Source organism: Bufo bufo, chromosome 6, assembly GCF_905171765.1.
Source record: "Bufo bufo chromosome 6, aBufBuf1.1, whole genome shotgun sequence".
Classification (NCBI taxonomy): Eukaryota; Metazoa; Chordata; class Amphibia; order Anura; family Bufonidae; genus Bufo; species Bufo bufo.
In genome coordinates this window covers 181,542,383-181,570,061 of record NC_053394.1, presented here as the reverse complement: position 1 = coordinate 181,570,061, position 27,679 = coordinate 181,542,383, and the positions used below count along the sequence as shown (strand labels likewise).

The following is a 27,679-nucleotide window of genomic DNA, read 5'->3' as shown; positions in this document are numbered from 1 at the left end:
ACCATTTTTTGGTGCATATGGGTTTCATCCGCAGTTTGGGACATTCTCTGAGAGGGGTCTTCTGGTTTACCTGATGAGGAGCGATTTTCCTCGTCTTTTGTCATTTATTTGCAAAAGATTCAGGGTAATCTGAAGAGGATGAGTGAGAGATATAAGCGTGTGGCGGATAAGAGACGTGTGCCTGGTCCGGACCTGAATGTGGGTGATCTGGTGTGTTGTCTACAAAGAATATCAAACTGAAGGTTCCCTCCTGGAAGTTAGGTCCTAAGTTTATTGGGCTAATCAGATCTTGTCCGTCATCATCCCGTTGCCTTCCGTCTTGATCTTCCTCGGACTTGGAAGATCCATAATGTTTTTCACAGGTCCCTATTAAAACCTTATGTCCAACCCACTGTACCCTCCTCTTTGCCTCCTCCTCCGATTGTTGTTGATGGTAATCTTGAATTTCAGGTCTCTAGGATTGTGGATTCTCGCATTATCCGCGGTTCTCTCCAGTAGCTCGTTCATTGGGAGGGTTATGGTCCTGAGGAGAGGATGTGGGTCCCAGTGGCGGACATTAAGGCCACTAGTCTCATCAAGGCTTTCCATAGGTCTCATCCTGAGAAGGTGGGCTCTGAGTGTCCGGAGTCCACCCGTAGAGGGAGGGGTACTGTCACCGCCAGTTCTCTGAGAAGGTCTGACAGATGTTCTTTCCTACCTCTTGCATGACATTCTTTGTTTTGGTTTCACTTTGTCATCTCCTTTCCTTCTCCAGCTGTCACCTATTTACACTAATTGCCTCCCTTTATATTCCCTCCCATACTGCCTCACTTTGCGGTTTATACTACTTCCTGGATTGTGTTCACTGCTGGAGGCTGCTGCTGCTGCTGATTCCTCAAGATAAGTCTTTTTCCTTTATTTGTGTTTCCTTGCTGGCTTGATTCTAGGTGACCCTGACTCCATCCGTATTAAGTGCAGGGAGCCGGTGGTCGTGTCACCTCACTATTATAGGGTTTTCAGGTGTCACACAGTATTAGGTACATGGGCATGCAATCGTCTACCATAAAGATCTTTGCATGGGCATAGCAGTCAGGGAGAGCTCTAGGGGTTTTAAAGGGGTCACCCATATTCTCCTTAGTTTGGGATCAAGCCAGTCGGATGTTTATTTATAAGTTCCAGCTTTCTGCAACACCGTTCGTGACACATCATCAAGTGGAGAAAATATGGCACAACAGTGACATTACCAAGAACTGGACTGCCCTCCAAAATTGATGAAAAGATGAGAAGAAAACTGGTCTGGGAGGCTACCAAGAGGCCTACAGCAACATTAAATGAGCTGCAGAATTATCTGCCAAGTACTGGCTGTGTGGCACATGTGAAAACAATCTCCCGTATTCTTCATATGTCTGGGCTTTGGGGTAGAGTGGCAAGATGAAAGCCTTTTCTTATGAAGAAAAACATCCAAGCCAGGCTACATTTTGCAAAAACACATCTGAAGTCTCCCAAAAGCAGGTGGGAAAAGGTGTTATGGTCTGATGAAACCAAGGTTGAACTTTTTGGCCATAATTCAAAAAGATATGTTTGGTGCAAAAACAACACTGCACATTACCAAAAGAACACCATACCCACAGTGAAGCATGGTGGTGGCAGCATCATGCTTTGGGGCTGTTTTTCTTCAGCTGGAACTGGGGCCTTAATTAAGCTAGAGGGAACTATGAACAGTTCCAAATACCAGTCAATATTGGCACAAAACCTTCAGGCTTCTGCTAGAAAGCTGAATATGAAGAGGAACTTCATCTTTCAGCATGACAACGACCCAAAGCGTACATCCAAATCAACAAAGGAATGGCTTCACCAGAAGAAGATTAAAGTTTTGCAATGGCCCAGTCAGAGCCCAGACCTGAATCCGATTGAAAATCTGTGGGGTGATCTGAAGAGGGCTGTATACAGGAGATGCCCTTGCAATCTGACAGGTTTGGAGTGTTTTTGCAAAGAAGAGTGGGCAAATCTTGCCAAGTCTAAATGTGCCATGCTGATAGACTCATACCCAAAAAGACTGAGTGCTATAATAAAATCAAAAGGTGCTTTAACAAAGTATTAGTTTAAGGGTGTGCTCACTTATGCAACCATATTATTTTATTTTTAGATTTTTTCTTTCCTCCACCTAAAAGATTTCAGTTTGTTTTTCAATTCAGTTGTACAGTTTATAGGTCACATTAAAGTGGAAAAAGTTCTGAAATGATTTATCTTTGTCTCATTTTTTTTACATACAATATAATAGATGCAGTCGATACAGATATGTAATATACACAGCAGTGTACTGATATGTGAGGTATGAGGTATAATAGATGCAGTGTGTACAGATATATATTATATCCAACAGTGTACTAATATTGGAGGTACGAGGTATAATAGATGCAGTGTGTACAGATATATATTATATCCAGCAGTGTACTGATATGTGAGGTATGAGGTATAATAGATGCAGTGTGTACAGATATATAGTATATACCGCAGTGTACTGTTATGTGAGGTACAAGGTATAATAGGTGCAGTGTGTACAGATATATATTATATCCAGCATTGTACTGTTATGTGAGGTAGGAGGTATAATAGGTGCAGTGTGTACAGTTATGTAGTATATACAACAGTGTACTGTTATGTGAGGTACTAGGTATAATAGATGCAGTGTGTACAGATATATATTATATCCAGCATTGTACTGTTATGTGAGGTAGGAGGTATAATATATGCAGTGTGTACAGATATGTAGTATATACAGCAGTGTACTGATATGTGAGGTATGAGGTATAATAGGTGCAGTGTGTACAGATATATAGTATATACAGCAGTGTACTGATATGTGAGGTACGAGGTATAATAGGTGCAGTGTGTACAGATATATAGTATATACAGTCAGGTCAATAAATATTGGGACATCGACACAATTCTAACATTGTTGGCTCTATACAGCACCACAATGGATTTGAAATGAAACGAACAAGATGTGCTTTAACTGTAGACTGGCAGCTTTAATTTGAGGGTATTTACATCCAAATCAGGTGAATGGTGTAGGAATTACAACAGTTTGCATATGTGCCTCCCACTTGTTAAGGAACCAAAAGTAATGGGACAATTGGCTTCTCAGCTGTTCCATGGCCAGGTGTGTGTTATTCCCTCATTATCCCAATTACAATGAGCAGATAAAAGGTCCAGAGTTCATTTCAAGTGTGCTAATTGCATTTGGAATCTGTTGCTGTCAACTCTCAAGATGAGATCCAAAGAGCTGTCACTATCAGTGAAGCAAGCCATCATTCGGCTGAAAAAACACAACAAACCCATCAGAGAGATAGAAAAAACATTAGGAGTGGCCAAAAGAACTGTTTGGAACATTCTTAAAAAGAATGAACGCATTGATGAGCTCAGCAACACCAAAAGACCACGGAAAACAACTGTGGTGGATGACCGAAGAATTCTTTCCCTGCTGAAGAAAACACCCCTCACAACAGTTGGCCAGATCAAGAACACTCTCCAGGAGGTAGGTGTATGTGTGTCAAAGTCAACAACCAAGAGAAGACTTCACCAGAGTGAATACAGAGGGTTCACCACAAGATGTAAACCATTGGTGAGCCTCAAAAACAGGAAGGCCAGATTAGAGTTTGCCAAACGACATCTAAAAAAGCCTTCACAGTTCTGAAACAACATCCTATGGACAGATGAGACCAAGATCAAATAGTACCAGAGTGATGGGAAAAGAAGAGTATGGAGAAGGAAAGGAACTGCTCATGACCCTAAGCATACCACCTCATCAGTGAAGCATGGTGGTGGTAGTGTCATGGCGTGGGCATCTATGGCTGCCAATAGAACTGGTTCTCTTGTATTTATTGATGATGTGACTGCTGACAAAAGCAGCAGGATGAATTCTGAAGTGTTTCGGACAATATTATCTGCTCATATTCAGCCAAATGCTTCAGAACTCATTGGACGCCGCTTCACAGTGCAGATGGACAATGACCCAAAACATACTGCAAAAGCAACCAAAGAGTTTTTTAAGGGAAAGAAGTGGAATGTTATGCAATGGTCAAGTCAGTCACCTGACCTGAATCCGATTGAGCATGCATTTCACTTGCTGAAGACAAAACTGAAGGGAAAATGCCCCAAGAACAAGCAGAAACTGAAGACCGTTGCAGTAGAGGCCTGGCAGAGCATCACCAGGGATGAAACCCAGCATCTGGTGATGTCTATGCGTTCCAGACTTCAGGCTGTAATTGACTGCAAAGGATTTGAAACCAAGTATTAAAAAGTGAAAGTTTGATTTATGATTATTATTCTGTCCCATTACTTTTGGTCCCTTAAAGTGAACCTGTCACCGGGATTCTGTGTATAGAGCTGAGGACATGGGCTGCTAGATGGCCGCTAGCACATCCACAATACCCAGTCCCCAAAGCTCTGTGTGCTTTTAGTGTGTAAAAAAAACTATTTGATACATATGCAAATTAACCTGAGATGAGTCCTGTCCCTGACTCATCTCACATACAGGACTCATCTCAGGTTAATTTGCATATGTATCAAATCGTTTTTTTTACACAATAAAAGCACACAGAGCTATGGGGACTGGGTATTGCGGATGTGCTAGCGGCCATCTAGCAACCCATGTCCTCAGCTCTATAAACAAAATCCCGGTGACAGGTTTCCTTTAACAAGTGAGAGGCACATATGCAAACTGTTGTAATTCCTACACCGTTCACCTGATTTGGATGTAAATACCCTCAAATTAAAGCACATCTTGTTTGTTTCATTTCAAATCCATTGTGGTGGTGTATAGAGCCAAAAAGGTTAGAATTGTGTGGATGTCCGAATATTTATGGACCTGACTGTACAGTAGTGTACTGTTATGTGAGGTAGGAGGTATAATAGATGCAGTGTGTACAGATATGTAGTATATCCAGCAGTGTACTGATGTGTGAGGTACGGGGTATAATAGATGCAGTGTGTACAGATATATAGTATATACAGCAGTGTACTGATATGTGAGGTACGGGGTATAATAGATGCAGTGTGTACATATATATAGTATATCCAGCAGTGTACTGATATGAGGTACGGGGTATAATAGATGCAGTGTGTACAGGTATATAGTATATACAGCAGTGTACTGATATGTGAGGTACGAGGTATAATAGACGCAGTGTGTACAGATATATAGTATATCCAGCAGTGTACTGATATGTGAGGTACGAGGTATAATAGATGCAGTGTGTACAGATATATAGTATATCCAGCAGTGTACTGATATGTGAGGTACGGGGTATAATAGATGCAGTGTGTACAGATATATAGTATATCCAGCAGTGTACTGATATGTGAGGTACGGGGTATAATAGATGCAGTGTGTACAGATATATAGTATATACAGCAGTGTACTGATATGTGAGGTACAGGGTATAATAGATGCAGTGTGTACAGATATATAGTATATACAGCAGTGCACTGATATGTGAGGTACGGGGTATAATAGTACGAGGTATAATAATGACCTCCATTATACCTCTTACTGTCTGAACATCAGCAACATATGATCTGTGATGTCACATCTTTTACCCACTCCTTTTCATCCTTCTACCAGGAGGCTCTTCCCCACCAACCGCAGCCTCACTGCTCTTGCCTGCAAGTCCCAAACATCTTGGGTAAAACATCTACCCAAATTTACCACTAACATGAAGTAGCTGTGTCACTAAACAATCTCAGAATGTCTTGGACAAGTAAAAGCATTCATAAATTACTACCACATAAAGTGGCACAAATTTGCAAAAAAATAAGCTGTCAGGTGAAAACTTGGTATGTGTGGAAGGGGTTAATGTCAGTATATCTGTAGCTCTAGGTGACTACGGTATTGAAATAGACATGCTGTTCCGTCCTCTGCTCCACCAGCGCTTGGGCGGAAGATTTGGACCACTAGAAAATGGCTGCTGCTTTGAGGACAGATGTACAACTGCAGACGCTTTTCCAGGTCGCAGGGGATCAAAATGACGTCACCCAGTCCATGTATGGGCATTTGGTAGCAGAAAATGAAAGAGAGCTAACTACTAAGAGTGAGGGGGAGTGGTCTGGCGGACAAGGTTACCACCTGCAGTCAGGCAAATCTCGTACAGACAGGAAGTGGTTGGTAACAAAGAGGAGGTGGCAGGTAACGGGCCTCTTGGCAGGAGGAGGAGAAGAAGGTGACGTTCTGCGAGTGTATTGTAGTGTGTAGAATGTGCCGCTGGACAAGAAGATTGTTGTGTCCTTTGTGGTGCAGGAGGAGAATGTAGTCAGTGCACCTTTCCTACAAGATGCCACGTCCTGCCCCTGGACTGTTCCACTGGTGGAGCAGACTGTAGTGCACTGTGTGCTGTACCAGTGACTGGAGTGACAGTGTCCTGTCTGTATCTCAGCGGGAGGGAATGTGATCGGAGCCCTAATTATGTGCACAATGTAGTCTCCGGTCTGTGGGTCCTGCCTGTTCGAGGAGGGAGAGTAGTGTCTCTTGTGTGTATTATACTACAGGTGGAGCAGATTGTAGTGTCCTGCATGTGTGATGTTCTGCCATAGGAGGAGGGGAGTGTGGAATCCCATCTGTCTACTGCAGGTGGAGCAGATTGTAGTGTCCTGCCTGTGTGATGTTCTTCCATAGGAGGAGGGGAGTGTGTAATCCCATCTGTCTACTGCAGGTGGAGCAGATTGTAGTGTCCTGCCTGTGTGATGTTCTTCCATAGGAGGAGGGGAGTGTGTAATCCCATCTGTCTACTGCAGGTGGAGCAGATTGTAGTGTCCTGCCTGTGTGATGTTCTTCCATAGGAGGAGGGGAGTGTGTAATCCCATCTGTCTACTGCAGGTGGAGCAGATTGTAGTGTCCTGCCTGTGTGATGTTCTTCCATAGGAGGAGGGGAGTGTGTAATCCCATCTGTCTACTGCAGGTGGAGCAGATTGTAGTGTCCTGCCTGTGTGATGTTCTTCCATAGGAGGAGGGGAGTGTGTAATCCCATCTGTCTACTGCAGGTGGAGCAGATTGTAGTGTCCTGCCTGTGTGATGTTCTTCCATAGGAGGAGGGGAGTGTGTAATCCCATCTGTCTACTGCAGGTGGAGCAGATTGTAGTGTCCTGCCTGTGTGATGTTCTTCCATAGGAGGAGGGGAGTGTAGAATCCCATCTGTCTACTGCAGGTGGAGCGGATTGTAGTGTCCTGCCTGTGTGATGTTCTTCCATAGGAGGAGGGGAGTGTGTAATCCCATCTGTCTACTGCAGGTGGAGCAGATTGTAGTGTCCTGCCTGTGTGATGTTCTTCCATAGGAGGAGGGGAGTGTGTAATCCCATCTGTCTACTGCAGGTGGAGCGGATTGTAGTGTCCTGCCTGTGTGATGTTCTGCCATAGGAGGAGGGGAGTGTGGAATCCCATCTGTCTACTGCAGGTGGAGCAGATTGTAGTGTCCTGCCTGTGTGATGTTCTGCCATAGGAGGAGGGGAGTGTAGAATCCCATCTGTCTACTGCAGGTGGAGCAGAATGTAGTGTCCTGCCTGTGTGATGTTCTGCCATAGGAGGAGGGGAGTGTGGAATCCCATCTGTCTACTGCAGGTGGAGCAGATTGTAGTGTCCTGCCTGTGTGATGTTCTGCCATAGGAGGAGGGGAGTGTAGAATCCCATCTGTCTACTGCAGGTGGAGCAGAATGTAGTGTCCTGCCTGTGTGATGTCCTGCCATAGGAGGAGGGGAGTGTGGAATCCCATCTGTCTACTGCAGGTGGAGCAGATTGTAGTGTCCTGCCTGTGTGATGTTCTGCCATAGGAGGAGGGGAGTGTAGAATCCCATCTGTCTACTGCAGGTGGAGCAGAATGTAGTGTCCTGCCTGTGTGATGTTCTGCCATAGGGGGAGGGGAATGTAGAATCCTATCTGTGTAGTACAGGTGGAGCAGATTGTAGTGCTCTGTCTGTGTGATGTACCACTGGAGGAGTGGAATGTGCCCTGTGTATTAGAATACAGGAGGAGTGGTATGAAGTGTCCTCTCTGTTATACTGCAGCAGTAACAAGATCTGGTTCCCAGTTGGTGAATTTGATTGCACTTGAAGCAGAATGTAGTGTCTCCAGTAGGAATGGCATTATTTGTGTTCTGTCTGTGTAGTGTACCCCAGTAAGAGCAGAATGTCATGTATTGTCTGTGTGTTATACATCAGGTGGAGTGGGATGTATTGTCATGTGTGTAGTGTGTGATACTGCTGCAGATGTGGCATCCTGACTGTGTGATGTATTTTCTGTGTAGTGTACTTCTGTCATATTACAGGAGAGAGTGCATAAAAGGTATATCAGATACCAGTAGGGGTAATAATGTCCAGACAAGTGGACGAAACCACACTGATATAAGTGAAAGAGAGGAGCGCCAAACTTCTATTCATATAACGAGTGGTGCTGAGGAGCGGTAAGTAATGTAGTGATTGGTAAATAACCCTTAACAGGAGGAAAACAGGATAAATTCTTACAATATTGTTAGAGTGGATGAACCCAGGTGGTCAACGTGTCCGGCAGTAAAGGTTATATAAACTAGACAACCAGTATATTGATGTGCCCAATTGGGATTGAGCAAGGAAATACAGGGAGTGCAGAATTATTAGGCAAGTTGTATTTTTGAGGATTAATTTTATTATTGAACAACAACCATGTTCTCAATGAACCCAAAAAACTCATTAATATCAAAGCTGAATATTTTTGGAAGTAGTTTTTAGTTTGTTTTTAGTTTTAGCTATTTTAGGGGGATATCTGTGTGTGCAGGTGACTATTACTGTGCATAATTATTAGGCAACTTAACAAAAAACAAATATATACCCATTTCAATTATTTATTTTTACCAGTGAAACCAATATAACATCTCAACATTCACAAATATACATTTCTGACATTCAAAAACAAAACAAAAACAAATCAGTGACCAATATAGCCACCTTTCTTTGCAAGGACACTCAAAAGCCTGCCATCCATGGATTCTGTCAGTGTTTTGATCTGTTCACCATCAACATTGCGTGCAGCAGCAACCACAGCCTCCCAGACACTGTTCAGAGAGGTGTACTGTTTTCCCTCCTTGTAAATCTCACATTTGATGATGGACCACAGGTTCTCAATGGGGTTCAGATCAGGTGAACAAGGAGGCCATGTCATTAGATTTTCTTCTTTTATACCCTTTCTTGCCAGCCACGCTGTGGAGTACTTGGACGCGTGTGATGGAGCATTGTCCTGCATGAAAATCATGTTTTTCTTGAAGGATGCAGACTTCTTCCTGTACCACTGCTTGAAGAAGGTGTCTTCCAGAAACTGGCAGTGGGACTGGGAGTTGAGCTTGACTCCATCCTCAACCCGAAAAGGCCCCACAAGCTCATCTTTGATGATACCAGCCCAAACCAGTACTCCACCTCCACCTTGCTGGCGTCTGAGTCGGACTGGAGCTCTCTGCCCTTTACCAATCCAGCCACGGGCCCATCCATCTGGCCCATCAAGACTCACTCTCATTTCATCAGTCCATAAAACCTTAGAAAAATCAGTCTTGAGATATTTCTTGGCCCAGTCTTGACGTTTCAGCTTGTGTCTCTTGTTCAGTGGTGGTCGTCTTTCAGCCTTTCTTACCTTGGCCATGTCTCTGAGTATTGCACACCTTGTGCTTTTGGGCACTCCAGTGATGTTGCAGCTCTGAAATATGGCCAAACTGGTGGCAAGTGGCATCTTGGCAGCTGCACGCTTGACTTTTCTCAGTTCATGGGCAGTTATTTTGCGCCTTGGTTTTTCCACACGCTTCTTGCGACCCTGTTGACTATTTTGAATGAAACGCTTGATTGTTCGATGATCACGCTTCAGAAGCTTTGCAATTTTAAGAGTGCTGCATCCCTCTGCAAGATATCTCACTATTTTTGACTTTTCTGAGCCTGTCAAGTCCTTCTTTTGACCCATTTTGCCAAAGGAAAGGAAGTTGCCTAATAATTATGCACACCTGATATAGGGTGTTGATGTCATTAGACCACACCCCTTCTCATTACAGAGATGCACATCACCTAATATGCTTAATTGGTAGTAGGCTTTCGAGCCTATACAGCTTGGAGTAAGACAACATGCATAAAGAGGATGATGTGGTCAAAATACTCATTTGCCTAATAATTCTGCACACAGTGTAGAGAAGAAAAAGGTGAAGGTATTGGAGGCTATTTAAAATCTGCGATAAAAATTACGGTAAATTGTGTGAATTATACACATATAAAAAGTATATGAACAATCATGTACCAAGTAAAAAGGAGGAAACGAAGACTTTCCACTCACTTCACTAGGGGGTCACCTCCAGGATAAGCTCAAGACACCTGGGGTGGATCCTCCCCGGCCGGGATCGCTCGTAGAATGGTCGAGATCCAGGTAAGTATGCCAGGTCCTCAACTTCATGAAAATCTCTCTTTATTGTGCAACAGATATAAGGCTCGACGCGTTTCGGGGGTCTATATAATCCCTTCATCAGGAGCAGGTATAAAAAGTCCCAGTGAAGTGAGTGGAAAGTCTTCGTTTCCTCCTTTTTACTTGGTACATGATTGTTCATATACTTTTTATATGTGTATAATTCACACAATTTACCGTAATTTTTATCGCAGATTTTAAATAGCCTCCAATACCTTCACCTTTTTCTTCTCTATTTCCTTGCTCAATCCCAATTGGGCACATCAATATACTGGTTGTCTAGTTTATATAACCTTTACTGCCGGACACGTTGACCACCTGGGTTCATCCACTCTAACAATATTGTAAGAATTTATCCTGTTTTCCTCCTGTTAAGGGTTATTTACCAATCACTACATTACTTACCGATCCTCAGCACCACTCGTTATATGAATAGAAGTTTGGCGCTCCTCTCTTTCACTTATATCAGTGTGGTTTCGTCCACTTGTCTGGACATTATTACCCCTACTGGTATCTGATATACCTTTTATTCACTCCCATGATCGAGAGTTAAGCATCGCTAACACTAAGTGAAGCAGCCTACTTCGACTTGTCTCCACATCTTTCATACATCTTCACACGGTCCTAGTCACAGTCCTGTTGGTGCCTCTTTTTCCACTTCTCCAGGGGCACTCTTTTGAGCCCTTTTTTTACACGTGTCCCATATTACAGGAGGAGCAGGGTGTAGTGTCCATACTACTGGAGAAGCAGACATATTCTACTATAATAAAGTGAAACAGGCTGTGTATATATGGGTCACAAGGCAGGGTCCGTGGACTGTGACCATATGACTTAGACTACCTTCACATCTCCAGTAAACAGAGCTGGCAGGCTGTTCCTACAGAGAACATCCTGCCGGAGTTTACCGGATCCAGCATTGCCAGATACTACCTTTCACTGATGGACCCTATGGGCTATAATTAAATCGGGCAGGGATCCATCTGCTTTCCGGCATGAGTGCTGAATTTCGGGCCAGGCAAAAACCGCTGCATGTAACGATTTCTGTCCAGCTGAAACACAGCACTTATGCTGAAAAGCGGCTAGGTCCCTTTATAGTCTATGGGGTCCAGCTGTGATCAGCAGCATCCAGCAATGCAGAATCCAGTGAACTCCAGCAGGCTGTTCCAACAGAGAACAGCCTGCTGGAGTTCACCGAATGTGGTTTCTTGAGATGTAAACTTAGCCGTATTGGGTGGCTCAGTGGTTAGCGCTGTTGTCTTGCAGTGGCAGGATTCTGGATTCCTGGATTTTGCATATTCTTCCTGTATTTGCTTCGGTTTCCTCAGGGTTCTCCAATTAGCTCTCACACTTAAAGGGGTTGTGCAGTGCAAAGATATTTATGACCTATCCTCAGGAGAGTTAATCAATATCTGATCGTGGGGGTCTGAGTCCTAGCGCTCCAGCCGATCAGCTATTTAAAGGGAGAGCGGTGCTTGTGCAAGCTGTGCTTCAAAATTACCTGTGCACTGTCTCATGCAGCAGCAGCGCAGTGTAATTACAACTGCTCATCCCATTCACTTAGGCCCCCTGCTGCCATACTAAGACATCGGCATCCTGCAATCACTGTTGTCATGGTAGAATTTTTGTATCATCCCTAAACAAGTTGTCTGCAATGTTTCAAATCTTAAAGGGGCTCTGGCACTAGGATCAACCCTATTTAACCAGACATACTGCTTGGTAGGGCTCATCATGCTGATTACAACAATACCTTTCTTTTGTCTATATGATAAACTGCTGCAGAGAAATCTGCTATTTTATTCATATGCAAATGAGAAGTTCGAGCACCAGGAGGTAGGGCTTTAACCACTTCCCATCTGGGCCCTTTGCCCCCTTCCTGAACAGGCCAAATTTTGCAAAACTGACATATCTCACTTTATGTGGTAATAACTTTGGAACGCCTTTATTTATCCAAGTCATTCAGAGATTGTTTTCTCGTGACACATTGTACTTCATGATAGTCATAAATTTGAGTCAAAATATTTCACCTTTATTTATGAAAAAATCCCAAATTTACCCAAAAATTTGAAAAATTCGCAATTTTCTAAATTTCAATTTCTCTGCTTTTAAAACAGAAAGTGATACCTCATAAAATATTTATTATTTAACATTCCCCATATGTCTACTTTATGTTGGCATCATTTTGGAAATGTCATTTTATTTTTTAGGACGTTAGAAGGCTTAGAAGTTTAGAAGCAATTCTTCAAATTTATAAGAAATTGCCAAAACCCACTTTATAAGGACCAGTTCAGGTCTGAAGTCACTTTGTGGGGCCTACATAGTAGATACCTCCCATAAATGACCCCATTGTAGAAACTACACCCCTCAAGGTATTCAAAACCGATTTTACAAACTTTGTTAACCCTTTAGGCGTTCCACAAGAATTAAAGGAAAATGGAGATCAAATTTTTAAATTTCACTTTTTTGGCAGATTTTCCATTTTAATCAATTTTTTTCTTTAACACATCGATGGTTAACAGCCAAACAAAACTCAATATTTATTACCCAGATTCTGCGGTTTACAGAAACACCCCACATGTGGTCATAAACTGCTGTATGGGCACACGGCAGGGCGCAGAAGAAAAGGACTCCACATGGTTTTTAGATGCCATGTCCCATTTGAAGCCCCCTGATGCACCCTTACAGTAGAAACTCCCAAGAAGTGACCCCATTTGGAAACTAGGGGATAAGGTGCCAGTTTTATTAGTACTATTTTTGGGTACATATGATTTTTTGATCATTCATTATAACACTTTATGGGGCAAGGTGACCAAAAAATTGGTTGTTTTAGCACAGTTTCTATTTATTTATTTTTACAGCGTTCACCTGAGGGGTTCAGTCAAGTGACATTTTTATAGAGCAGATTGTTACGGACGTGGCGATACCTAATATGTATACTTTTTCTCATTTATTAAAGTTTTACACAATAATAGCATTTTGAAACAAAAAAATTATGTTTTAATGTGTCCATGTTCTGAGAGCTATAGTTTTTTTATTTTTGAGAGATTTTCTTATGTAGGGGCTCATTTTTTGCGGGATGAGGTGACGGTTTTATTGGTACTATTTTGTGGGACATACGCATTTTTGATCACTTGGTGTTTGCCACCTTTTGTGATGCAAGGTGACAAAAATTGCTTGTTTTGACACAGTTTTTTTTTTTTTTTACGGTGTTCACCCGAGGGGTTAGGTCATGTGATATTTTTATAGAGCTGGTTTTTTACGGACCGCGGCAATACCTAATATGTATACTTTTATTTGTTTCACTTTAACACAATAATAGCATTTTTAAACCAAAAAAATGATGTTTTAGTGTCTCCATGTTCTAAGAGCTATAGTTTTTTTTATTTTTTAAGAGATTTTCTTATGTAGGGGCTCATTTTTTGCGGGATGAGGTGACGGTTTTATTAGTACTATTTTGTGGGACATACGCGTTTTTGATCACTTGGTGTTGCACCTTTTGTGATGCAAGGTGACAAAAATTGCTTGTTTTGACAGTTTTTTTTTTTTTTTTTTTTTACGGTGTTCACTCCGAGGGGTTAGGTCATGTGATACTTTTATAGAGCTGGTTTTTAACGGACGCGGCGATACCTAATATGTCTATTTTATTTTATTTTTTCTATTTTTAATTTTTTTATTTTATTCCTTACTTGGGAACTTTTTTTTTTTTACATGTCAAACTTTATTTTATTTTATTTTTTCAACCCTTTATTTTTTTTATTTTTTTTTACACTTTTCGTTCCCCATAAGGTCATACAAGACCTCTGGGGGACATTTGCTTCACTTTTTCTTTTTTTTTTCACTGTTGATTTCTCCTGTAACTGGGGCTGACATAGTAGCCCCAGTTGCAGGACAAATGCACCCCTATATAGGCTGTACAGCAGCAATCCTGCGCTGTACAGCCTCACAGCAGGGCTGATCGAGGTCTCTGAGAGACCTCACACAGCCCCTGCACTCTCCGGTCACGATCATGAAGGCAGGGACACCTGGGAACTGTCCCTGCCTTGTCTTAGGGTTGCCCTGCTGTCACTGACAGCGGGCAACCCGATCAGCAGCTGCACGATTAGCGTGCAGCTGCTATTTCTGACAGGACGTTCTAAAACGTGCTGTCAGAAATAGACGTCCACCCATAGGACGTTTATAGTCTATGGGCGGACGTGAGGCGGTTAAGCACTGCCATGTCACACCCACTGTGCTCTGCTCACTCCCCCCTTCCCTTGAATGGCAGGGCTGGACATCATCTACATATCATATACTCTATGTACTATAGCTTCACCACACTGACATCTGCTCAGAAAGCTAATCTGCATATTACTGCTGGATGCTCATAGGATAAAGGACCTGTGATGATGTCATCGCCATGTGACCAGTAACATCCACTTGTTACTAGTCACATGGCAATGACATCATCACAAGTCCTTTATCCTACTACGTCCAGGAGGCTCTTGCTGCAGGGGAAGTTGTCTGCGGTTTTTAAAAATATGTGCTTCATGCTGTATTAATGTGCCTCACATTATTAGTAACAGAGTCCCCAGGGGTAAATGATAGTGTCGCTTACTATTAATGTGAAGCACATGGAGGTTCAAAATTTACAACACCATGTGCTGCACATTAATAGTAAGTAATCCCATCATGTACCTCACATTAACCCCATGCTGTTGATTATGTGAGGAGGTAGTTGATTGAGTTACTATTAAAGGGGTTATCAGAGAATAAAATGCCCCCCCCCCCATACGCCGAGCCCCTCACACTAATTCTACTTACCGGGCTCCCTGTGCCACTCCTGGTCCCTGCACCGACGCTGCTTCTCCCCTTGTGCGGATGAAAACATCCGATCCCGGGGGGGGGTCAGCTAATGGCAGGTGGTAACAGGGACGAGCCTCCCTAGCATCGCGGGTACAATATGTTTGACACTATATAAATGTATCCATATACCCAAAAAATAAGAACCCCATCATCGATAATACATCCACTACTATTAGCTGCAATAGGATAGAAGTGTCAGAAGTCAAGCACAATAGACATTACAGGTCCCATTATGTCAGATGTAATCCAGGATCTTCAGTGAGAATGTTATACAAAGATCACACCTTGTGGTGGTGGCGGCTTTGTAATGCTCTGCAGCTACAGGACGCTTTTCATTATTGAAGGACCCATGACATCTCCAACGTCCACAACATTCTGTTTATCTCAGTGGCTGAAGAGATAAAAGTTGAACCCAACAGAGATACCACAGCAGGACCTGAAATTTCAGTTAATGCATGAATTCTTCAAATTGTGTCTGAATTACAGCAGTTCCTCAGAGAAGAGTGGGACAAAATGTGACAGGAAAGACTGGAATCAAATTATGGAGAGTCTTTGGTTACAAGTCTTGTTGGGGGTGAGATGCTATTTCAAGTATTGCTTCTGTCAGCAGAAATGCCAGTAGCATCCATTGTTGTTAGAGTTAAAAAAAATATATATACACACTGCTCACAAAAAGTTAGGGATATTTGGCTTTCGAGAGAAATTTATGGAAAACATAAAAAGTTCACACTACAATGATATTATATCAGGGAAGTAGGGCATTTAAGTAGAAGCATGCAATGTTGATTTCCTCACCTCAAACAATTTATTGAAACAAAAGCCAACAACAGTGGTGGGTACCTTCACAAAAATGTGAATGTCTCAATAACTTGTCATGTGGCCTTGAGCATCAATTACAGCTTGACAACAACGTCTCATATTGTTCACAAGTTGACTTATTGTCTGCTGAGGCATGGCATCCCACTCTTCTTGAAGGGCGGCCCTCAGGTCATTGAGGTTCTGAGGTACAGTTACAAGCCTCTACACGGCGACTCAGCTGATCCAATAGGTTTTCAATGGGATTTTGTCACGCTTCGGTGTGGGAGGGAAACACTACACCGAGCATAAGAGGGAAGGGGGGGGGGGGGGGGGGAATCAGGCCAGAGAACTAGGGAAGGAAGATGGACACCTCCTAGTAAAACCCTAGCCAAAATCCTGACTGCCTACTAGTATGAACAGACCCCAGAGGTAGGAATACCTAGAGTCCTATCTAGCCCTACAGGACCCTGGTACTAATGGCAGGGACAAGACTACCTGTTCCTCCAAAAGAAAGGACGAACAGGAGTCTCCTTCAGGCCTAATGCAAACAATAGGGAAATGCAACACACAGAACCCAAACAAAATACAAAAAAGGGAAAGGAAAGACAACTCAAAGGAGCTATGAAGCACCAGGAACTCAGCCGAGATCCACACAGCCAGCAATCCACAACTGAAACTATAAACCGCACAGCATAGTGGGAGAAGCAACTATAAATAAGGAAGGTTAAATGTAGGGATCGACCGATTATCGGTTTGGCCGATATTATCGGCCGATATTGAGGATTTTGAACGTTATCGGTATCGGCATCTATTTTGCCGATATACCGATAACGTATTGGGAACACAGAATGCGCTGCTCTCAGCGCTCTCTGTGTTCCCTCCGCAGCACAGGGGAGAAGGAAGCAGTGTCTCCTCCCCCTGTGCTGCCGCTGCCGCCAATGACAGAAGAGGAGACAAGAGGAGGGGTGGGGCTGTGGCCGCTGCGCCACCAATGAAGATGAGTCTTTCATTAATTCATATACAGGAGGCGGGAGCTGGCTGCAGAATCACATAGCCGGCTCCCGGCCTCTATGAACGGCAGCTGCGATCCGCGGTAGTTAACTCCTCAGGTGCCGCGGATCGCAGCCACCGCTCATAGAGGTCGGGAGCCGGCTATGTGATTCTGCAGCCAGCTCCCGCCTCCTGTATATGAATGATTGAGAGACTTATCTTCATTGGTGGCGCAGTGCGCCCCCCCCCCCCAAGCCCCCCAGTATTAATCATTGGTGGCGCAGTGCGCCCCCCACCCCAATCCCGGCCAATAGTAAAAACATTGGTAGCGCAGATCGCCCCCCCACCACCCAGTATTACTCATTGGTGGCAGTGGCCACAGGATCCCCTCTCCCCTGCTCCTCCGATCAGAGCCCCAGCTGTGTAAGCCTGGGGCTCCGATCGGTTACCATGGCAGCCAGGACGCTATTGAAGCCCTGGCTGCCATGGTAAGCTCCATGCTGCTGTGTGCACAAAGCACAGAGCAGCAGGGTCAGTGTGAGCTCCTATTCACCCTGATAGAGCTCTATCAGGGGGAATAGGACAAGGGTTCTAGTCCCTAAGGGGGCTAAAAGTTATTTAAAAAAAAAAAAAAACACAAAAAATATTAAGTATAAATGAAAAAGATTTATAAAAAAAAATACACATTAACAATAAACAAAAAAATACACATTAACAATAAACATATAAATTTTCAGCAGATTTGTGTAGGAATTTATTTTTTTCTCAAAAATGAAAGTTCCCAGAATATCGTTGTAAATTATCGGCTATTGGCCTGAAAGTTCACAGAATTATCGGTAACTGGCCCTAAAAAATCAATATCGGTCGGATCCCTAGTTAAAGGACCACAGTAACAACACCTGAGGCAAGGGGTATGGCTATATCAGAAACGTCGACGTAGAAACTTCAGCACCTCCAATGAATTGTTGTGATATCAAGATGTCTTTTTATTTTTCTTCTGCAAGGCAACTCAAAATGTGAGTGTGATGTTTTCTGTCCAATTAAGACCTTTATCAAACACAAGTTGCCAGAGAAAGGCTAGGGAAAAAGGATGGAAGATGTGTAGAGCTGGTCTACAAATGTATCCACCAGCCATGTGTCAATAGCCAGCAAACAACACAGACGCCTATTGATCCACAGGAAAAAACCTGTTAGATCAAACCACGTGTTGCCATTTCTCGCCTATCTCCAGTCACGGGAACCTCCGTGACAGATTCAGCGTCTGGAGAAAGTGCAGGCCACTCCATTTGAGGTACCGCCCAGTCTCTAGCAGCCATTCCCTAATGATGCAACCTCGATTGACCTGGTGCATTGTCGTCCCATGAAGACAAAACTAAGCCTGTATTCATGCAGAGGCACAATGACTGGATTAATTATGTTATTCAAGTAGTATGGACTTGTCACTGTACCATTCACATAGTGTAGGGAAGTTCTGTATTGACTAGACACACCTGACAACACTGTAACACCACCAAAGACTCACCAGTGGCTGATGCTTAGCGCTCTCCTTGACATCTCCAACATCGTTGGCGGTTATCATTTCTGCTCAGCGTGAATCGACTTTCATCAGTGAACAGCTCTGAGGCCCACTGGTCCCTCGTCCAGCATAGATGTTTCTTGGCCCATGTAAGACGACACCTGTGCCTGGTGGTGTGGTCAGGTACCCTTGCAGGTCGTCTAGCAAGCAGACCACGCCGATGTAAACGGTTTTGAATGGTCTGACGTGACACTTGGGTGCATCTCACCTCCCTTAAATGTACCTGAAGTTGTGTGGCATTCATCATCCGATTCTGCAGGGCATGGTTCACAATGAAGCGGTCATCTGTGTGGGATGTGGCCAAAGGACGTCCACTTCTATGCCTTTCTGTGACTCTTCCAGTCTCTGTATCTCTGTTGCAACCTGCTGATGACACTCTAGAACTCTAAGCTCAGTGGCCACTTCTGTCTGAGAACATCCTGCTTGAAGCCTCACAATGGCGAGGTACTATTAGATCAATTGTTAGGTTTGTTGTTCTTGGTCTCATGATGTCAAAATGTGAACAGCATTATGAGGAGGACTGTTTAAATACCAAATCTAATTTGGGGCTCATGAACACGAACATATTTTTGTTTCCGTTTCCGTTTTTTTTACAGGTCCGTATTTGGAACCATTCATTTCAAATGGGTCCACACAAAAAAAAAAGTAGAACCTCATTCTTGTCTGTTTTGCGATGACAGCATTGTTACAATAGAATCCACCAAAATAAACGGATGCAACACGGATGTCGTCTTCTTTTTTTTTTTTGCGAACCGCAAAATACATACGGTCGTGTGCATGGAGCCCCTAACCAGGAAATATATTGATCGCTTCCATAGATCAAGCAAAGCTGTTGTGAAATTTCGGTCCGTTAAGGATCCTTGTTAGAGAACAGCAAGTTGTGCAAAAAGTATTGAAACATTGAACAGTTGGGACATGTGCATTCCAATGTTAAGAGAAGGTCACATTAAGGTCACCTATAAAGGTCAGGGGCATTTTAAGGTTCAATCTGAATTTACACCCACAAGCCAAATATCCGTAACTTTTTGTGAGTAGTATATATATTATAAAATACATGCACACACGTGTTTTTTTCATGTTTGTTCTGTTTCTCCTACAGGCTGTAGTGTCATGATGGATGGAGAGAGAAGGAACAACACTGAGATGATATTAGACCTCACTCTGAAGATTATATATCTACTGACAGGAGAAGTGAGTATCTGGGGATATTAGACTGACATTAGATTATGGTGATTTGCAGAGCATTATGGTTTATGTTTTTCTTGATATTGTATCTTCTCTTTGGGAACTTAGAATTATGGACCTGTGAAGAAACCAAGTAAACATATGAAACCCATGTGGGAACTGCACATGTCAAGTGTTCAGAGCAGGACCCAGACTCCTGTTATGGAGGCTTCACTTCAGCCATGCAAGAGAAACAATGAACATCAGATCTTAGAACTCACCAACAAGATCATTGAGCTGCTGACTGGAGAGGTGAGCACTGCTGGAACATTATAGAGTAACTCCAAGGAGTAACGTGATTGTACAGTGACTGGATGATTCTATGTGTTAGGTTCCTATAAGGGATCAGGATGTCACTGTCTATTTTTCCGTGGAGGAGTGGGAATTTTTAGAAGAACACAAGGATCTGTATAAGGATGTTATGCTGGAGATACATCAGCCCCTCAAATCGCTGAGTAAAGGTTAGAGCAGTTTTGAGTCACCAAGATAACCCATATCATCCAGTTACCACATATTAACTATGGGAGACATTTATCAAGACCAGCGCTTTCTTACTGCCCCGACTTAGGATGCACCAAATTTTATACAGAGGTGCACACCTCATTGTCCCGCTGGCTGTGTGACAGTCTAAAATCTATGGCAGCCTCCTAGCTGCCATAGCTTTCTGTCTTTATTCATAATGTTACAGAGTAAAGCTAAATGTGCAAGGCTTACTACAGAGCCTCCTCACCATGCCACCTTTTCTCACCATTTCACAAAAGTGTCATGAAGGGGGGAAAGTCACAAATTTTACTGCAAAAAACAAAAGCATGACGACAAAATTAGCAACTTTTTAACGCCACAAAAATGGCGTATAGGGCATAGTAAATGTCTCCCTTTATATTTAGTCACTGTCTGTGTTTCCTGCAGATGAAACCAGTAAGAGAAATCCACCAGAGAGTCCAAAACCAAAGGAAAATCAAAATGTCCCACAAGTATCTCTGGATTGTCAGACTGGTGGAGCGAAGTTCTCACCTAAAAGTAAAAGTAAAGCCGTACACTACACAGAACCAGGTATTGTGGTATAATTTTTATTATGCTGACCAGGGTTAATTGTCTTAGTGATTTTTTTTTTTTCCACATCCAAACCTATAACTTTATTTTTTTCTGTCACTGTAGCTGTTTAAGGGTTTTATTTCTGTATGGCGAGTTGAAGTTTTTTGGTACTGTTTTAGGGCACACAGAGGTCGTACTACATTTTTTTTTTTTTCAGGAGTGTTTTTAGCCGAGGAGGAGTAAGAAAGTTGCAGTAATTCATATATATAATACGTATGTCTACATAAAGTTAAGAGTTGCTATTTATGCAGGAGACCATTACTAGTCTACTCTATAACTGAATGCCCAAACCAGAGTGTTATTTTTAAAACTCTGAAGGCGTTCCGGTACTGCACCACAGCCCCATTCTTTGTGATTTGTCAGTGTTCTACCAGTCAAATTCACACTGTTAAAGGGGTATTCCGGTAAAGTAACTACATTTTTTAAAAACTGCATTAAGGCTGCAAGCTGTGACTTAACCAGAACCCATTCCTATACATATACCCAGAGCTTCATTTACCCATGCAATCCATTTCTCTAGCTCCTGTGTGAGCCTGCAGCACACTGAGAGTATCATGGCGCCTGATCTTCCCTCACAAAGACTACAATCCCCACAATCCCTAGCTTTCCGGCTGTGAGTGGTGATGTTTAATGATTGGCTGCCTGATATACCGCCCAGTCACGCCCCCTCTACTCAGTAATCACCAGCACACTTCACAAGACATTTAGCTACAGTATTGATAGCAACACACTGAGCATGCTCGACCTAACAAAGGCTCAGAACTACAGGTCGATGCCATGGTAATTTATGAGGAAACACAGTGGGGTAGCAGAAGAAGAAGAAAACTACTTCTAAACGGTAAATATGTGAAATTTACATTATATTAGCTAAATATTGATGATGAATTAGTCTAAAACATTAGTTATATTTATGGTAACCCCTTTAACAAGATACCATAACCAAGCTCTAGTGATACACAAACCATGTTTAAAGGACCCCTTTAAGTTGCGCCAGAGCAGGCAACTATGCCCTATGTGTACACTTAGTGGTCTGCAGACTCCCTATATAACATTGCATGTGGTCATAATAATGACATGTGACCGCTCGCTCACCTGTATCCGGCAGCTATCTCTTCACTTCCCACATGGATCAGCTGTGAACATGTAGATGAGATTACAGGCAGAGAAAATACTAAATACATAGAGCCCGTCTTACAGGAAGTCAGCGCTGTCTGGAAAAACACGCTAAACATCTCATCTCACACCGCACTGCTCCCTCTGCTGGCCATATACAAGAACTTTGCTCCCACAGACTACACAGCGCATAGTGCTCTCATCACATGCAGTGAAAGCCTATTCATATGCATCAGTCTTTTTTTCAAAGAGTAAAAGTGCCTGTGTAGGCGTCTATGACGATTGTACCGGTGTTATTGCGACCTCTGAGAGAACATATAATATATGGCCTATTTTTTTTTTAATTGGGGGGAGGGGGATTGAAAAAATAGCAATTCCAACATTTTTTTCCACAATGCGCCATGCAGTATAAATAAAGTTATAATATTAACTTGTAGAATAAAGATAATTGCTCCATTTCCAAATCTATATTTTTTTATGGTAAACTATTAAAAATAAAAAAATTTAATAGATAAAGGGGTTTATTTTTCTTGTGTACATAGTATTCTAAGGCATTATAGCCTGTTAGAGGTCTTATGGCAGATCTGGCTTCTTTTGCTTGGCCTCTAGCTGCCATGGAAACGTAATTTCTGGGAGCCCCTCCCACTTTCAAAGTCCTTAGTTCTCATGGTCGATACTGACTGTGGCATCTAAGGAGTTTAATTGTCTGATCCAGCAGTAGTGGTGGGATATTTTACAGCCAAGCTCCCACTCCCACATATCGGGGGACACTTATCAAAACTGCTGTAGCAACTAATTAGATTCCACCTTTCATTTTTCAGAGCTCCTCTGGAAAATTAAAGGTGGAATCTGGTTGGTTGCGATAGGCAACTAAGCCAGTTTTCCTTTACACTGGTTTGGATAAATCTTTTCCATTATCTTTGGTTTTCTTACAGTCTTTATATACACCGAGAACAACGTGCCCTAACTATGGCATGGGTTGTCTATTTTGTGCTGAAGAAATATCCTTGGTCTATGCTTAGCCCTGACTAGTCTTCTAATTTCCTTAAAGGGGTTCATGAGATTAGAAAAAAATATTGCTTTCTTCCAGAAAAGCACCAATCCTTTAAATGGGATGTGTACTTATTCACTGTGTGCTTGATTCCTACAGTTGGTTGCCGTAAGAGAACTCCATCAGAAAGATGTTATAATGCTAAGGGTTTTCCAAAAAAAACTTGCCGTATCCCTCAGGCTCATCAGGTACATGGGAGTAAATCTTGAGTTCACCTGTTTATTATGGAACATTAGATATAGCATGTTTCTGTGTTTGATTATTTAGGTTGAAGACCTGAAGATTATCAAAGTTGAAGTACTGGATGATGATGAGGAAATGTATGGGAGGAGTAGTCTGCATTGTGAACAGGAGGAAATTGGCCTAGGTAAGTAGTAGTCCCATGTTCTTGTTGAGTCATTATAGCAGTCTCAGTACAGGCGGCTTCATTCTCTGTTGACCTGCTCTGTATTTTGTTATATCTAAGTTTTCATCCGAACAGCTAGACAATATGGTACAGTATCCCAGAATGGTTTTCTAGTATTCAGTCACTGATGTATGCAACTTCTGCAGATGGATCCATTAAGAGAAAATTACCAGAGAGATGTCCCAGTCCTCTGTATTCCCAGGACTCTCCACAGGAATATCACACTGATGATCATCAGGTACATAGACTTGAAGTCTCAATAACTGTAAATATGAGTCTATTGTGTTGGAAAATATACTGTAATATGTGTTTTGATTATGGCTCATTTAGGGGGAAGACCAGATTGATATTAAAGTGTGTATTGTTGGAGGAGATGATGAGAGTGGAGATAACATTCCTACAGATAACATCCCAAGTGAGTAACAGTCACTAAATACAGAAACATTTCCTTTTTTTGAACCAGTCAGTGTTCACCCCCTCTAGTAGTAGAGTTCTGCTCTCAACTCACAAGGTACTCCTCTTTATATTTTCAAATTTCTTGTAGGCACTGTGAGGGTTAGGGTGAAGGGTATCTTTCATCAGAAATTGGCTGGTTGTTTCCACCCATTTTTCTCTGCACAGGTCACAGAGTTATGCCTAGAACAGTCTCTCAGAGAAGTCAATGGGGCAGATTTATGAAAACTGTCACCTATGGCAACCAATGAATGCTGATCTCTGATTGTAATGGGCAACAACAGGGTTTTCTTTTAGACAGTTTCGTAAACCATTGAGTTTTGATGTATACTATGGCTGCTGTAAAGTATATCTGGATACTGTTGGCAGAGCAGAAGCAACATGGCTGCCCCCATAATCATATACAGAATCAAAAATGAAAACAGATGAGAAAAAGAATGTATAAGCATCTAGTTTAATTTAGTAAGAAACAATATAGGTCATACAGTCTCTTTTAGCTGCTAAGACTTTTTTCATCCATACTGCCGTATGTAACCTCAGTAACTTTATTAGAGCTGTTGATGGTATCATTTTCATGAAGCAGTACAGAAAATAATTGAGTTTTGATTTTATATAATTCTTAGCAGGCAGACACAGGAGTAGCAATACTTTGAAAGAACGTCTAGGTGCGTATTCACACTGCAGAACAGAAGAGGTGAACATCACAGGAAATTTTCGTGGAGAATATACTAATATCCCTAATATGCACTCATTACCTAATGGTTTAGGACTGTCATATGACTCCGCCATGCACGGAAGCTTTTCCTCTGATCCATCACATATTATTACTCACCGTCCAGGACACCTAAATAAGACTATATACACAGGTTGCTTTCCTCCAAATGATTTTCCACTGACTACTAACTCTGTTGTGAAATCATTTCCATGTCCCGAGTGTGGAAAACATTTCCGGTATAAATGGCATCTCAACAAACATCTGAGAATTCATAGAGGTGACAAGCCATATCCATGCTACGAATGTGGGATCTGTTTTAAAGAGAAATTCAATCTCGCAAATCATTTGAAGATTCACACAGGAGAAAAGCCGTTTTTATGTTCTCAGTGTGGAAAGAGGTTCTCCACAAAGTCCAATCTCCTTGAACATTTTCGAGTTCACACGGGCGAGAAGCCGTTTCCTTGTTCTGAATGTGGGAAATGTTTTAAGAATAAATCTCATCTAGTAGAGCATCAAAGGATTCACACAGGGGAGAAGCCTTTTCCATGTTCTGAGTGTGGAAAAGGCTTTACAAGCAAATCTAGGCTTCTCAAGCATCTGCGGGTTCACACTGGAGAGAAGCCATTTTCCTGTCCTGAATGCAGTAAAAGTTTTACCCAGAAAGCCCATCTCATTAGACATCAGAAAAGTCACAATCATTTATGAAAACAGAAAACATCTTCATGCTTAAAGGGGTTGTCTCTCTTCAGCAAACTGCATTTATCATCTAGGCAAAGTAAATACACTGCTCAAAAAAATAAAGGGAACACTTAAACAACACAATGTAACTCCAAGTCAATCACACTTCTGTGAAATCAAACTGTCCACTTAGGAAGCAACACTGAGTGACAATCAATTTCACATGCTGTTGTGCAAATGGGATAGACAACAGGTGGAAATTATAGGCAATTAGCAAGACACCCCCAATAAAGGAGTGGTTCTGCAGGTGGTGACCACAGGCCACTTCTCAGTTCCTATGCTTCCTGGCTGATCTTTTGGTCACTTTTGAATGCTGGCGGTGCTTTCACTCTAGTGGTAGCATGAGACGGAGTCTACAACCCACACAAGTGGCTCAGGTAGTGCAGCTTATCCGGGATGGCATATCAATGCGAGCTGTGGCAAGAAGGTTTGCTGTGTCTGTCAGCGTAGTGTCCAGAGCATGGAGGCGCTACCAGGAGACAGGCCAGTACATCAGGAGACGTGGAGGAGGCCGTAGGAGGGCAACAACCCAGCAGCAGGACCGCTACCTCCGCCTTTGTGCAAGGAGGAACAGGAGGAGCACTGCCAGAGCCCTGCAAAATGACCTCCAGCAGGTCACAAATGTGCATGTGTCTGCTCAAATGTGTCAGAAACAGACTCCATGAGGGTGATATGAGGGCCCGACGTCCACAGGTGGGTGTTGTGCTTACAGCCCAACACCGTGCAGGACGTTTGGCATTTGCCAGAGAACACCAAGATTGGCAAATTCGCCACTGGCACCCTGTGCTCTTCACAGATAACAGCAGGTTCACACTGAGAACATGTGACAGATGTGACAGAGTCTGGAGACGCCGTGGAGAACGTTCTGCTGCCTGCAACATCCTCCAGCATGACAGGTTTGGCATTGGGTCAGTAATGGTGTGGGGTGGCATTTCTTTAGAGGGCCGCACAGCCCTCCATGTGCTCGCCAGAGGTAGCCTGACTGCCATTAGGTACCGAGATGAGATCCTCAGACCCCTTGTGAGACCATATGCTGGTGCGGTTGGCCCTGGGTTCCTCCTAATGCAAGACAATGCTAGACCTCATGTGGCTGGAGTGTGTTAGCAGTTCCTGCAAGACGAAGGCATTGATGCTATGGACTGGCCCGCCCGTTCCCCAGACCTGAATCCAATTGAGCACATCTGGGACATCATGTCTCGCTCTATCCACCAACGTCATGTTGCACCACAGACTGTCCAGGAGTTGGCAGATGCTTTAGTCCAGGTCTGGGAGGAGATCCCTCAGGAGACCGTCCGCCACCTCATCAGGAGCATGCACAGGCGTTGTAGGGAAGTCATAGAAGGCACGTGGAGGCCACACACACTACTGAGCCTCATTTTGACTTGTTTTAAGGACATTACATCAAAGTTGGATCAGCCTGTAGTGTGTTTTTCCACTTTAATTTTGAGTGTGACTCCAAATCCAGACCTCCATGGGTTGAAAAATTTGATTTCCATTTTTTTATTTTTGTGTGATTTTGTTGTCAGCACATTCAACTATGTAAAGAACAAAGTATTTCAGAAGAATATTTAATTAATTCAGATCTAGGATGTGTTCCCTTTATTTTTTTGAGCAGTGTACAAGGCACCTACTAACGTACTGTGATTGTCCATATTGCCTCCTTTGCTATCTTGATTCATTTTTCAATCACAATATATACTGCTCATTTCTAGGGGTTACGACCACTGTGCAATCCAGCAGCAGTGGTCCTGCTTGCATACCATAGGTCCCCTCTCCGGTCCCCTGAAACGAGGGAGTACACATAGGCACATATGTTCAGCAGCCCCCCTCCCGGCCACCTCATATCTGCTCTGCAGAGGTGGTCATAACCCTTGGAAACGAGCAGTGTATAATGCAAAGGAAAAATAAATCAAGCCAGCAAAGGAGGCAGTATGGACAATAACAATACATTAGTAGCCTTGTATTAACTTTCTCTACATGATAAATGCCATTTGCTGAAGTAAATTATGGACTGATCAATAGAATACTAGGTTTCAGTGGTTGTAATGTTGGTCATTGTTGATGTATCGTCTTGTTTTCCCTCTCCTGCTAATAAATATTTTTATACAAAGAGTTTGTGGAAGGAACATTCTGTGAACAGTATGGCTTCTAGGTAGCCATTTGAGATTTAAAGGTTTTTTTGGAGACCTAGTGAGGCTTTCTCCCTGGCGCATGCACAGATGACGCGGATTCAGAAGTTTATGCAT

The 27,679-nt window shown here is 42.8% G+C and overlaps 1 protein-coding gene across 1 annotated transcript; it reads left to right on the top strand.

The window, feature by feature from the left end:
* Positions 1 to 6,092: 6,092 nt before the first annotated feature.
* LOC121005331 (zinc finger protein 436-like) lies at positions 6,093 to 27,112 on the top strand. The gene is made up of 11 exons (XM_040437994.1): positions 6,093 to 6,200; positions 19,738 to 19,829; positions 19,932 to 20,114; positions 20,194 to 20,323; positions 20,772 to 20,915; positions 23,221 to 23,309; positions 23,389 to 23,488; positions 23,674 to 23,765; positions 23,858 to 23,942; positions 24,604 to 25,473; positions 27,057 to 27,112. The coding sequence occupies exons 2-10, from the start codon at positions 19,749 to 19,751 to the stop codon at positions 25,398 to 25,400; spliced, it is 1,701 nt and encodes a 566-aa protein (XP_040293928.1). The 5' UTR covers positions 6,093 to 6,200; positions 19,738 to 19,748; the 3' UTR covers positions 25,401 to 25,473; positions 27,057 to 27,112.
* The last annotated feature ends 567 nt before the right edge of the window (positions 27,113 to 27,679 follow it).

What these genes read in the sequence shown, in the direction of transcription:
- LOC121005331 (XM_040437994.1), top strand. Translation starts at nt 19,749, where the DNA reads ATGATGGATGGAGAGAGAAGGAACAACACTGAGATGATATTAGACCTC. An exon ending in ACAGGAGGAAATTGGCCTAG is followed by an intron (nt 23,489 to 23,673) that starts GTAAGTAGTAGT and finishes CAACTTCTGCAG; the next exon opens with ATGGATCCATTAAGAGAAAA. An exon ending in TCCTACAGATAACATCCCAA is followed by an intron (nt 23,943 to 24,603) that starts GTGAGTAACAGT and finishes TATAATTCTTAG; the next exon opens with CAGGCAGACACAGGAGTAGC.